Genomic DNA, 14,417 nt, shown 5'->3' with positions numbered 1-14,417 from the left:
GGCCAGGCGCTGTGGCTCACGCCTGTAATCCCAGCACTTTGGGAGGCTGAAGTGGGCGGATCACCTGAGGTCAGCAAGTCAAGACCAGCCTGGCCAGCATGGTAAAACCCTGTGTCTACAAAAATACAAAAATTAGCCAGGTGTGATGGCAGGTGCCTGTAATCCCAGCTACTTGGGAGGCTGAGGTGGGAGAATCGCTTGAACCCAGCAGGCGAAGGTTGCAGTGAGCGGAGATCACACCATCGCACCCCAGCCTAGGTGACAGAGCGAGAGTCCATCTCAAAAAAAAAAAAGAAAGAAAGAAATGGGATTATGATGAGACCTTGTATGTTCAGTGAATCCTTATTTGTTTGTTTATTTATTTGAGATGGAGTCTCACTCTGTTGCCTAGGCTGGAGTGCAGTGGTGTGATCTTGGCTCACCGCAACCTCTACCTCCCAAGTTCAAACGATTCTCCTGTCTCAGCCTCCTGAATAGCTGAGATTATAGGCACACACCACCGTGCCTGGCTAGGTTTTTTGTATTTTTAGTAGAGATGGGGTTTCACCATGTTGGCCAGGCTGGTCTTGAACTCCTGACCTCAGGTGATCTACCTGTCTCAGCTTCCCAAAGTGTTGAGATTACAGGTGTGAGCCACCGTGCCCGGTGAATTCTTATTTTTGTTAGTCATTTGTTGTTGCTTCTTTATAACTCATACTTTACATACCATACACTTAAGCAAACTTGACAACAGAATCTTTTTTTTTCCTTTGAGATGGAGTCTGGCTCTGTCGCCCAGGCTGGAGTGCTATCTCAGTTCACTGCAACCTCTGCTTCCTGGGTTCAAGCAGTTCTCCTGTCCCAGCCTCCTGAGTAGCTTGGATTACAGGTGCCTGCCACCACACCTACCTAATTTTTGTATTTTTCAGTAGAGACAGGGTTTCACCATGTTGGCCAGGCTGGTCCTGAACTCCTGACCTCAGGTAATCCACCTGTCTTGGCCTCCAAAAGTGCTGGGATTATAGGCGTCAGCCACTGTGCCTGGCCTCCAGATTTGTATTTTTAAGAGATTGTTCTGGTTGCTGTGTGGAGAGTAGACTCTATGGGGAAAAAGTAGAAACAAGACCAGTTGGGAAGCTCTTAAAGGAATTAGTCCAAGCAAGAGATAATGTATCATGGATTAGAGTGGGTAGCGGTAGACTTAGGAAGAAGTGATTAGATTGAGAATGTATTTTGAATGTCAAACTGCCAAGTCTTGCTGATGGATTGGATGCAGGGTGAAAGAACAAGAAAGATACCGGGATGATTCACACATTTTTGGCCTGAGCTGTGAGTGGTGATGCCATTTACTGAGATGAAGGCCACTGGGAAAGGAACAGGTTTAGAGAGGAAATCAAAATTAGTTTTACTTCTTAAATTGAGATGACTATTGGACCCTCAAATAGAGATGTCACTCATCTAGACAGAAGTATGAATGTGGAATATAGGAAAGAGGTCAGGGCTGGAGATGTACATGTGGGAGTGCTCAGCATGTGTATGCTATTTCAAACCATGGGACCAAGTGAGATGACCGTGGAAGGGAATGTAGGTGAAGTTGTCCAAGTTAAGGAAGCAATGAACACAAATACTGACAATTTTTTTTTTTTTTTTTTTGGAGACAGGATCTTGCTCTGTCATCCAGGCTAGAGTGCAGTGATGCAGTCACAACTCACTGCAGCCTTAACCATCTGGGCTCAATTGATCCTCCTGCCTCAGTCTCCCAATTAGCTGGGACTACAGGCACATACCACCACAGCTGGCTAATATTTGTAGTTTTTGTAGAGACTGGATTTTTACCATATTGCCCAGGCTGGTCTCAAACTCCTGTGCTCAAGCCATCTGCCTGCCTCAGCCTCCCAAAGTGCCGGGATTATAGGCGTGAGCCACCGCACCTGGCTTACAGTTCTTTTCAGAAGTTTTATATAGAAGGGAACAGAGGGCCAGGCGCGGTGGCTCACGCCTGTAATCCCAGCACTTTGGGCGGCTGAGGTGGGCATATCACGAAGTCAGGAGATCGAGACCATCCTGGCCAACACGGTGAAACCCCGTCTCTACTAAAAGTACAAAAGATTAGCCAGGCGTGGTGGCGGGTGCCTGTAGTCCCAGCTATTCGGGAGGCTGAGGCAGGAGAATGGCGTGAACCCAGGAGGCGGAGCGTTTTTTTGTTTGAAACGGAGTCTCGCTCTGTCGCCCAGGCTGGAGTGCAGTGGTGTGATCTCGGCTCACTGAAAGCTCCGTCTCCCGAGTTCACACCATTCTCCTGCCTCAGCCTCCAGAGTAGCTGAAACTACAGGTGCCCGCCACCATGCCCGGCTAATTTTTTGTATTTTTAGTAGCGGTGGGGTTTCACCATGTTAGCCAGGATGGTCTCGATCTCCTGACCTCGTGATCCACCTGCCTTGGCCTCCCAAAGTGCTGGGATTACAGGTGTGAGCCACCGTGCCTGGCCCAGTTTTTTTTTTTTTTTGAGACAGAGTTTTGCTGTTGTTTCCCAGGCTGGAGTGCAATGGTGTAATCTCAGCTCACTGCAACCTCTGCTTCCCAGGTTCAAGCAATTCTCCTGCCTCAGCCTCCCAAGTCGCTGGGACTATAGGCATGCACCACCATGCCCGGCCATTTTATTGTATTTTTTGTATTAGTGGTGACGGGGTTTCACCATATTGGTCAGGCTGGTGATCCATCCACTTTGGCCTCCCAAAGGGCTGGGATTACAGACGTGAGCCACCACGCCCAGCACTTTGGGAGACTGAGGCGGGTGAATCAGTTGAGGTCAGGAGTTCGAGATCAGCCTGGGCAACATGGTGAAACCCTGTCTCTAATAAAAATACAAAAATTAGCCGGGCTTGGTGGTGTGCGCCTGTAATCCCAGCTACTCAGGAGGCTGAGGCAGTCGAATCACTTAAACCTGGGAAGCAGAGCTTGCAGTGAGCTGAGATTGTGCCACTGTACTACAGCCTGGGTGACAGAGCAAGACTGCATCTCAAAAAAGTAATAATAATAAAAATAATAATCTTGCATGCCAATCCCCATGTTTGACACTTAAAATATATTTCTAATCTTCATGTCTATTTTGCAGAGTAAGTATTATTAGTTCCCTTCATTTTAGATGAGAAAAGTGAAGAGTGAAATAACTTACCAAAGGTTGCACAGATAGAAAATAGCAAAATTGAGATGAAACCTAACTCTATCTAGTATAGGGACCATGTTTTCAAAACCTAAAGTCAGAAATATAAACAGATGCAAGTTATTAAAAAAAAATTTTTTTTTGAGATAGAGTCTAGCCCTGTCTCCCAGGCTGGAGTGCAGTGGCATGATGTTGGTTCACTGCAATGTCTGCCTCCTGGGTTCAAGCAATTCTCCTGCCTTGGCTGCCTCCCATGTAGCTAGTATTACAGGGACACACCACCACACCCAGCTAATTTTTGTATTTTTGTTAGAGACTGGGAATACAAATGTGAGCCACCGCTCCTGGCCTTAAAAATTTTTCAAATTGGCTGGGCACGGTGGCTCATGCCTATAATCCCAGCACTTTGGGAGGCTGAGGTAGGTGGACCAAAAGGTCAGGAGTTCGAGACCAGCCTGGCCAATATGGTGAAACCCCGTCTCTACTAAAACAGCTGGATGTCCCAGCTACTCGGGAGGCTAAGGCAGGACAATCACTTGAACCCAGGAGGTGGAGGTTGCAGTGAGCAAAGATCACGCCACTGCACTCCAGCCTGGGGGACAGAGCAAGACTCTGTCTCCAAAAAAAAGAAAAAGAAATTTTTTCAAATTTATGTAAGTAGAGACAAGGGTCTCACTATGTTGCCCAGGCTGGTCTTGAACTCCTGACCTCAAGTGATCCTCCCGCCTTTGCCTCCCAAAGTGTTGGGATTACAGGCATGAGCCACCATGCCCAGCCTGGTCTTTGTGTTTGTTTATATGGAAAGACTTACAAAAATATAACAATTAAACCAGAATTCATTATACATGTAATAAATCTTTGTTAAAAATGTGTTAAAATGCAGTTAGGAGAGTCCCATAATTTCTGGTTGTTTCATATTTATAAACAGCACAATGGAGAGTGGTGGAACATATCTGTTTTAACTGGACAGGCATGTCTTTTGTTTTAAATAGATGCTGCTGTTCTCAACAATGTAGCACACACATTTGGCCTAATGGACACAGTCAAGAAGGTTTTAGACAACAGAAGGAACCAAGTAGAGCAGGGAGAAGAACAGTTTCTCTATACTCTGACAGGTATGTGTAACTTACCTCTCTTCTTTGGTGATATGCTAATATTCTTGTCTTCCCATTTTCTTGTTGACTTATGTTAGGGTAACTTTTTTTTTTTTTTTTAATAGTTTCAGATTTTGCTTTTAAAAATAAAAAAAAGCCACAGGTGAGGTGTATTGATAAAAAACAAAAGAGGCACATGGAAAAAAAGAAGGAAGTTGACATCATAGTCCCCCTTCTGTGTCTTGTGGAGGATTAAGATGTCTCTTAGATTGCTCCATTAATTCAATAATGTTACTGGCAGAAGACACAAATTGATCTTTGTATTTTTTACATTATTGATACTGCTTCTTTTGGTAGATATAAATTTAGCACTTTCTCCATTATTTGTGGTAATCAGAAATTTTGTGTAATCCCAGCACTTTGGGAGGCCGAGGCAGACAGATCACAAGGTCAAGAGATAGAGACCATCCTGGCCAACATGGTGAAACCCCATCTCTACTAAAAATACAAAAATTAGCTGAGTGTGGGGTGCGTACCTGTAGTCCCCAGCCGCTCAGGAGGCTGAGGCAGGAGAATTGCTTGAACTCAGGAAGTGGAGGTTGCAGTGAGCCAAAATAGTGCCACTGCACTGTAGCCTGGGCAACAAGAGTGGGACTCTGTCTCAAAAAAAAAGAAAAGAAAAGAAAACCTTTAAACCATCAGAAAAATGGTATTTGTTAGAAATATAGGCGTTTGGTCCCTTGTCTGTATTATTTTTTCAGATGGTTTTAATCATTGTGTACATAAAGTTTTGTTTTCTGCTTTTTTTCTTCATGACATACTAATATTTTTCTTTTTGTTTGTTTTTGAGACAGGGTCTCACTCTGTCACTGAGGCTGGAGTGCAGTGGCACAGTCACGGCTCACTGTAACTTTGACCTTCCCCAAGCTCAGGTGACCCTCCCACCTCAGCCTCCTGAATAGCTGGGACTGCAGGCGTGTACCACCATGCCCAGCTGTTTTATATTTTTGGTAGGGATGGGATTTTGCCACATCGCCCAGGCTGGTCTCAAACTCCTGGGCTCAAGTTATCCACCCGCCTCAGCCTCCCAAAGTGCTGGGATTACTAGTGTGAGCCATTGCGCTCAGCCCTATTAATATTTTTCAAGTTGCTACTCAGTATTATACCTGGACATTCTCCTAGGGATGACATTTATTTATTTATTTGTTTATTTTATTTATTTATTTTTTTGGGACAGAGTCTCGCTCTCTTGCCCAGGCTGGTGTGTAGTGGTGCGATCTCGGCTCACTGCAAGCTCTGCCTCCCGGGTTCACGCCCTTCTCCTGCCTCAACCTCCTGAGTAGCTGGGACTACAGGCGTCCGCCACCACACCTGGCTAACTCTTTTGTATTTTTAGTAGAGACAGGGTTTCACCGTGTTAGCCAGGATGGTCTCGATCTCCTGACCTTGTGATCCGCCTGCCCCAGACTTCCAAAGTGTTAGAATTACTGGCCTGAGCCACTGCGCCCGGCCATTTATTTATTTATTTTATTTACTTTTGTTTTTTGAGATGGAGTTTCACTCTTGTTGCCCAGGCTGGAGTACAGTCACATGATCTCGGCTCACCGCAGCCTCTGCCTCCCGGGTTCAAGCAATTCTTCTGTCTCAGTCGCCCAAGTAGCTGGGATTACAGGCATGCGCCACTACACCCGGCTAATTTTGTGTTTTTAATAGAGATGGGGATTGACCATGTCGGTCAGGCTGGTCTCAAACTCCCAACCTCAGGGGATCTATCTGCCTGCCTTGGCCTCCCAAAGTGCTGGGATTACAGGTGTGAGCCACCACGCCCAGCCTTATTTTTATTTTTATTTACTTATTTATTTATTTATTTATTTATTTTGAGATAGAGTTTCGCTCTTGTTGCCCAGGCTGGAGTGCAATGGTGCAATCTCAGCTAACCGCAGCCTCTACTTCCCGAGTTCAAGTGATTCTCCTGCCTTAGACTCCCAAGTAGCTGGGATTACAGGCATGTGCTACCATACCTGGCTAATTTTGTATTTTTAGTAGAGACAGGGTTTCTCCATGTTGGTCAGGCTGGTCCCGAACTCCTGACCTCAGGTGATCCACCCGCCTCGGCCTCCCAAAGTACTGGGATTACAGGCATGAGCCAGTGTGCCTGGCCACTCTTGGTGTTTTATAGTATAAGTCATTGGAAAAACCAAAGTGTTTTTCCCATGCTCATACACTCAGTATAGCACAGAACACTTCTGTAATCAGATGTGTAGGGGTTTTTCTGCATATACCGAGCAATCAACTCTCCAGTAGACACTGACTGGGTATATATAATTCAGTTCAATTCTGATACTGTCCACCTGGAGATAGCATCAGATCACACAGTAAGGCGCAGTCTCAAAAGACTGCCTCCCATTCAGCCCCAGGTTGTGACCTGTGCTTTTTTTTCCGATTAATTGTTGAAGGCAAACTGCAAAATGACCTGTGCTTTTGACCAACTGGCTATAAGTTGGGGTTCCCACAATCACCTTCTTGTGTTTGATTAATTTGCAAAGGTGTCTCACAGAACTCAGAGAATCAGTTACTCAACGTTTATTGGGTTTATTATAAAGGTTATTACAGAGGATACAGATGAATAACCAGGTGGAAGAGATGCATGGGACAAGGTGGGAAGGAGAGTGGGACTTCCATGCACTCTGTAGTCACGCCACTCTCAGGAACCTCCAACAATCTGACGCTCTCTGAACCCTGTACTTTTGGGGTTTTATGGAGGCTTCATTATATAGGTATGATTGATTACCTCATTGGCCATTGGTAATCAGCCTACAGCCTCTCTCCACTCCTTGGAGGTTGTGGGGGTAGGGCTGAAAGCCTTAATCCTTCAGTCATGCCTGGTTCTTTCTGGTGACCAGCCCCCATCTTGAATCTAACTAAGGCTTCCCAGATATCGGTCATCTCATTAAGATATAAAGACATTGGCTGGGCGAGGTGGCTCACGCCTGTAATCCCATCACTTTGGGAGGCCAAGGTGGGCGGATCATGAGGTCAGGAGATCGAGACCATCCTGGCTAACATGATGAAACTCTGTCTCTACTAAAAATACAAAAAATTAGCCAGGCATGGTGATGGGCACCTGTAATCCCAGCTACTCAGGAGGCTGAGGCAGGAGAATGGCGTGAACCTGGGAGGCAGAGCTTGCAGTGAGCCGAGATCGCGCTACTGCACTCTAGACTGGGTGACAGAGCAAGACTCCGTCTCAAAATATATATATATATATAAAATATCTATATACATATATATATAATTATATATGTATGTATGTGTATATATATATATAAAGACATTTAGGCCGGATGCACTGGCTCACGCCTGTAATCCCAGCACTTTGGGAGGCCGAGGCAGGCGGATCATGAAGTCAAGAGATCGAGACCATCCTGGCCAACATGATGAAACCCCATTTCTACTAAAAATACAAATACTAGTTGGACATGGTGGTGCGTGCCTGTAGTACCAGCTACTCGGGAGGCTGATGCAGGATAATCGCTTGAACCAGGGAGGCAGAGGTTGCAGTGAGCCAAGATCGCGCCATTACACTCCAGCCTGGCGATAGAGCAAGACTCTGTCTCAAAAAAAAAACAACAAAAGAGATATAAAGACATTTACTGCTCTAGAGATCCATGTGTTTTTAGGAGCTATGTGCCAGGATCTAGGGTCAGAGACTAAATATATATTTCTTATTATATCACAATATAACACATAGGGAGCAAAGTGTTCTACAAGTGTAACTGATTCTTGGGTGCTTATCAGGTAGTAAGTAATAGAGAGGTTCCATTGTGGAACCTAACTTACCAGTGGTCACCTAGGTTGGACTGGACACTTGGGAGAGGGATAGTGATAGGCATATTATAATGCAAAAGCAACCAAGTTGACCATCAGATGATTTTTGTCCTGACCCAACGTTTATAACCTTAAGTTAGTCACTTTCCGTCTCTGGATCCCTGTTAAAATGAATTTGTTTGAACTCTTTTTTTTTTTTTTTTTTTTGAGACGGAGTCTTGCTCTGTCACCCGGGCTGGAGTGCAGTGGCCGGATCTCGGCTCACTGCAAGCTCTGCCTCCCGGGTTTACGCCATTCTCCTGCCTCAGCCTCCGGAGTAGCTGGGACTACAGGCGCCCGCCACCTCGCCCGGCTAGTTTTGTTTTGTATTTTTAGTAGAGACGGGGTTTCACCGTGTTAGCCAGGATGGTCTCGATCTCCTGACCTCGTGATCCACCCGTCTCGGCCTCCCAAAGTGCTGGGATTACAGGCTTGAGCCACCGTGCCCGGCCTGTTTGAACTCTTAAGACCTCTTTTAGTTCTGTAATTTTTAGGGACTTCTTCTGTAACTTTCTGTAGACCTTTCTGGGCAACAATCATAAACTGTGGCTATTTGAGTCACCAGCAAAGTAGTTTTCCAGCCAATGCAGCAAGGCATTCTTCCCTTGAAGGATAGTTTGAAAATCACTGTTTTTTGGAGTGGCCATTGTAGCTTCTTTGTAGGTCCATGAGAGTTCCAAGGCACTGTGCAGGCTGGGCGCACTGACTTATGCCTGTAATCCCAACACTTTGGGAAGGTGAGGTGGGGTGGATCGCTTGAGGCCAGAAGTTTGAGGCTGTAGTGAACAATGATAGCACCTGTGAATAGCCACTACCCTCCAGCCTAGGCAACATAGCAAGACCCTGGCCCCCCCAAAAAAAACACGAGAAGGAAAACAATATCACAACTTGCCTGAGGCTACGTAGTAACAAAACCAGACAGAGACACCGAGTCTCCTGACTCTCAGTTTCATGCTGCTAAGATTTTACTTCCCTCCACACAAAGTCTTTTCTTTTTTTCCATAGACTTGGAACGCCAGTTGGAGGAGCAGAAGAAACAAGCCCAGGATCACAGGCTAAAATCTCAGACGGTTCAAAATGTGGTACTGATGCCTGTGAGCACTCCTAAGCCTCCAAAAAGGCCCCGGCTCCAGCGGCCAGCCTCCACCACTGTCTTGAGCCCTTCTCCTCCTGTCCAGCAGCCTCAGTTCACAGTCATCTCACCCATCACCATCACCCCAGTGGGTCAGTCATTTTCCATGGGCAATATTCCAGTGGCCACCCTCAGCCAGGGCTCCAGTCCTGTGACTGTCCACACACTGCCTTCTGGCCCTCAGCTCTTCCGCTATGCCACAGTGGTCTCCTCCGCCAAGAGCAGCTCACCAGACACAGTGACCATCCACCCTTCATCTAGCTTGGCGCTGCTGAGCTCTACTGCCATGCAGGATGGGAGTACACTGGGCAACATGACCACCATGGTTAGCCCTGTGGAATTGGTGGCCATGGAGTCTGGCCTAACCTCGGCAATTCAGGCTGTTGAAAGCACCTCAGAGGATGGGCAGACCATCATTGAGATTGACCCAGCCCCGGACCCAGAGGCTGAAGATACTGAGGGCAAAGCAGTCATCTTGGAGACAGAGCTGAGGACTGAGGAGAAAGTTGTGGCTGAGATGGAAGAACACCAGCATCAAGTTCACAATGTGGAGATTGTGGTCTTAGAGGATTAACTGGGGATCTCAGGGCCAGGAGTTATGTTTTGATTTGGAATTTTAATTATTTGTTTATTTTTATCATTGTCCCACTCATTTCCACATAGGACCCTTTTAAAAAAAAAACATAACAAAATCTTATTGTTGTAACTGAAAATGTTGAGTTCCTCCCACTCCCTCATTGAAAAATGGACAAAACGAGCTGCCCTTCCAGAAGTTGAGAGTAGGTCATTCAATGTCCTAATGATCTTACACCAAGAAAGTAATTTCTTTTAGGGGAAGTGTCAAGATAACGAGTAACCCTGTCCAGAAAGCCATATCCAGGCTCGTTTTTCTGTGTAGGCATGTGGTTTTATTCTTGTAAAGATGCATTGACCAAACTCTGGAACACAGATCTGACACTGGAAGGCAACCCATTTGCATGTGGATGTAGACGGGCACTTTATTTTGTATCCTGAAAAGGGCCTACAGAGGCCACTACAAAACTCTGAAACAAAAGGAAGTTGACTCTGCTTTGAGGGGAAGGTGGCATGCCAGCACTAGCTTATAAAGGGAAGTGCTAGCCGGGCGCGGTGGCTCACGCCTGTAATCCCAGCACTTTGGGAGGCCAAGGCGGGCGGATCACGAGGTCAGGAGTTTGAGACCAGCCTGGCCAACATGGTGAAACCCCGTACCTACTAAAAATAAAAAAAAGAAATTAGCCGGATGTGGTGGCGGGCGCCTGTAATCCCAGCTATTCGGGAGGCCAAGGCAGGAGAATTGCTTGAACCTGGGAAGGCAGAGGTTGCAGTGAGTGCAGTGAGATTGCACCACTGCACTCCAGCCTGGGCAACAAGAGCGATACTCCATCTCAAAAAAAAAAAAAAAAAAAAAAAGTGCTTTGGCAAGTATGGGCAGGGAAATTATCTTACTTCTAGAGGTGCAACTGATGCCTCTGGAGATCTCCAAAAGTTAGTACCATGAGTGCCATTTTGAGAAGAGGGTGGTAATAAGTGGAAGGTACATCTCCACAGAGCAAGTGGCAGCAGTGGCCTGTGATTTTGCAGAAATGGAAAGCCAAGGCCGGGTGTGGTGGCTTACACCTGTAATCCCAGCACTTTGGGAGGCTGAGGCAGGCGAATCTCCTGAGGTCAGGAGTTTGAGGCCAGCCTGGCCAACATGGTGAAACCCCGTCTCTACTAAAAAAAAAATTGGCTGGGCATGGTGGCAGGGGCCTGTAATCCCAGCTACTTGGGAGGCTGAGGCAGGAGAATTGGTTGAACCTGGGAGGCGGAGGTTGCAGTGAGCTGAGATTATGCCATTGCACTCCAACCTAGGCGAGAAGAGTGAAACTCCATCTCAAAAAAGAAAGAAAGAAATGGAAAGCCAAGGATGCTACAGCTGTGCTTTGGGGTTCAAGGTAGTAGCTTACCTTGTTCCACACTTTGTCAAAGCACTCACCCTCCTAAACTAGGATCAGTCCATTCATTTGAAACTGTGCAATGTGATGTAAATTGCTCTGGTTCTTGGACTGTGGCTGTCACAGGGATGGGGCTCCAAGGCCATCATTTTCATTGCATGACTCCAGGATCAGGGAGTTCCTCATCACACCAGCTGCCATTTTTGGTGGGGCCATTTTTTTGGCTTTGGAACCAAAAGCAGCCACTCATTTGGTGCTTCCTCTTGTTCTGCCCTCCATCCCTCAACTCTTAATGGCATCTGTCTCCTGGAACCCACGCTCTTCAGCTTTTTGGCTGATTTGGAGAACAGTGACAGGTGCCTGCCTGCCTTCATCCCCTTTTAGATTCATTTATACCACAGATGTTTCTGTGAGATACTGAGATCATAAAAAGCTTTAGGCTTGGCAGAGAGGACTCAACACCCCCAGGCTTTCCTGAGACACCAACTAGATGTCTCCTGAGTGAGCTGGACACCCTGGGAAAGAAGCATTGTCTGCAACATTATATTATAGGAAATGTACCAGGAATGTCAATAATAACGTGTTGGGGGGGAAGGGGTGTTATTTCTTTTTGTTTTGTTTTTAATGTTGTTTGTATATTTAGAGCTGGGCCATTTTCCGTGCTGTGATTCCTTCTCTTTGACCCTCTTCAGTGTTTGGGGCAAGAGTGGACCCTGGTTTTTATTTCTTTGATTGCATTGTTTACTGCACTAGGAAAAATATAGGGATACAGGGAAACTACAGACAAATTAAAGGAAAAATAGGTCAAAAAAGAAAGCACACACCTTAGGAGTGGGAGGAATTTTTTTTATTAAAAACATAACTTTGACCTGTAGTTTCTTTTCTTTTTCTTTTTTCTTTTTAAGAAGGCATCTATCAGAAGCCATGTTTCTTCCAACAGATGTTGGAAACCCCATCGAGCAAGTAAAAGTTTCATTCTCCATCCCTCAGATGGCTGTATTTGGCCAAAGAAACCCTGTAACATGGGAAGGTTTCTTTTTTTTCCCCCCGAGACAGAGTCTTGCTCTGTAGCCCAGGCTGGAGTGCAGTGGCGCAACTTCAGCTCACTGCAACCTCTGCCTCCTTGGTTCAAGCAATTCTCCTGCCTCAGCCTCCTGAGTAGCTGGGATTACAGGCTCCTGCCATCATGCCTGGCTAATTTTTGTATTTTTAATAGAGATGGAGTTTCACCGTGTTGGCCAGGCTGATCTCGAACTCCTGGCCTCAAGCGATCTGCCCGCCTTGGGCTCCCAAAGTGTTGGGATTGTAGGCATGAGCCACCGCACCCAGCCTGAAGGTGACTCTTAAGAATGAGATTTATGAACTCCATACAGTTGTAGATTTCAGTTTTTAAATAGTCTGGGGTTTTATTTTTCTTTTCAAAATATCTAATAGACTTAGCAATCAATTTAGAACAAGTATTTGGCCCTTAATATATCTTTAGTGAGGGAAGTAGCTTTTATTTCCTACTTCTTTAGGTTTTCTGTTGGTACATAAAAACAAAATTGCTATCTAAGACTGAATCTACTTGAATCTAGGAAGGCACATCTCATCCGTATTGTGGTTTGTAGGGACACTTTTCTCTTTTCCAGAGATGAGAGGACCAATTCAGGACAGAAGAGCCCTCGTGAATACCAACATGCTAGCTCAGGTTCCGTTCTTTCCTCCATCAGAGCTATTGGTCAGGGTTTTAAGGTAGTGTGTGCATCATGCTTCCAAAGTCAAGAGATTTCCTCAAACAGCCTGTTTACTAGATGAATTTTCCAGCTGGTGAAATACATGAGCTTTGTTGTTTTCCTGGTCTTCCAATAGCCTGTCATTATTGTTAGATATTATGGCATCTGTTGTTGAATGTGGGTTCCCTTACAGCCCTGGTCTAGATGATCCTAGATGGGGTGAGACATATCAAGCCATTGATATGTGCATAAGCAGTTGCAATGAACCATTCCTTAGGCTGACTTGGTAGTAGCCATTTATCTTTATGTTCATGCATTGAATAAACATTTTTAAGAACCATCTATGTGCCAGGCTTTGTGCTAGGCACTGACAGTAGAGAGATGCAGACATAGTCCTTGCATTCAAGGAATTCATACTCCAGATGTCTGGAGATAAGAAATACATATTTCCAGGCCGGGCGCGGTGGCTCAAGCCTGTAATCCCAGCACTTTGGGAGGCCGAGACAGGCGGATCACGAGGTCAGAAGATTGAGACCATCCTGGCTAACACAGTGAAACCCCGTCTCTACTAAAAAATACAAAAAACTAGCCAGGCGACGTGGCGCCTGTAGTCCCAGCTACTCGGGAGGCTGAGGCAGCCTGGGCGACAGAGCGAGACTCCGTCTCAAAAAAAAAAAAAAGAAATATATATTTCCGTCAGGCACGGTGGCTCACACCTAGAATCCCAGCACTTTCAGAGGCTGAAGCAGAATTGCTTGAGGCCAAGAGTTTAAGACTAGCCTGGTCACATAGCCAGACCCCATCTCTACAAAAAAAAATGTAAAAATTAGTCAAGTGTTGTGGCTCACACTTGTAGACACAATTACTCAGGATGCTGAGGCAAGAGGATTTTGCTTGGGCCTAGGAGTTCAAGGCTGTAGTGAGCTATGACTGTGCTACTGTACTCTAGCCTAGGCAACAGAGCAACACCCCCAACTCAGAAAACCAAAACTACACATTTCATTATAATTGGTTTCCTTTGTAATCCTATGTATTTTATTTTATGCTTTGAAAAACATTATTTAAGAATTGGTTCATAGGTTTCAGCAGACTGCCAAAGGCACAAACAAGCAGCTCTCCTCTACTGAGGTACTGAAACAAATCCCACTGGGATAAGTGCTGTTTGTGACAGAGCTATTGGCTAGGAGCTGAGAGAACAAAACATGAAGCGCCTAACCCAGCTTAGGGGTGTAGAGTTGGGGTCAGCAAATAAGGGAGATCTTCCTGGAGAATGCATATACCTAAGCTGATTTAGGAGAGACCACTTTTGGCTAGGTTTATTGTACTAGTTGATTTTCAAGTAATTGGGCTTATTTATTTTAGAGAAAAAGTCTTCAGTCTCTTGCTTCTGTCTGCAGAGCAAGGCAGAGTCAGCAACATGGGCAGTCTCTCCACTGGAGAATGCTGAGTCATGCATGGGCTTTTCCAAGTTTCCATCAGATGGGACCCAGTGTTGAATCCAGTGCAGGACTG

General features: G+C 45.7%; 1 protein-coding gene across 4 annotated transcripts in view; it reads left to right on the top strand.

Annotated features, from left to right (window-relative positions):
* The window catches only part of GMEB1 (glucocorticoid modulatory element binding protein 1), a 47,876-nt gene extending 37,541 nt beyond the window's left edge, over window positions 1–10,335 (top strand). For 2 of the 4 annotated variants that reach the window (XM_033227481.1, XM_033227480.1), the window contains exons 9-10: window positions 4,135–4,257; window positions 9,109–10,335. In XM_033227481.1, coding sequence (XP_033083372.1) covers window positions 4,135–4,257; window positions 9,109–9,809 — 824 coding nt within the window. In that variant the 3' untranslated portion in view covers window positions 9,810–10,335. The remainder of the gene's footprint in view (window positions 1–4,134; window positions 4,258–9,108) is intronic. The other 2 variants (XM_033227482.1, XM_033227478.1) reach the window with 1 other exon arrangement.
* The last annotated feature ends 4,082 nt before the right edge of the window (window positions 10,336–14,417 follow it).

Source organism: Trachypithecus francoisi, unplaced genomic scaffold, assembly GCF_009764315.1.
Source record: "Trachypithecus francoisi isolate TF-2019V2 unplaced genomic scaffold, Tfra_2.0 Lachesis_group12, whole genome shotgun sequence".
Taxonomy (NCBI): Eukaryota; Metazoa; Chordata; class Mammalia; order Primates; family Cercopithecidae; genus Trachypithecus; species Trachypithecus francoisi.
Note: the sequence above shows the minus strand (reverse complement) of the source record. Positions and strands in the feature narration are given on the sequence as shown.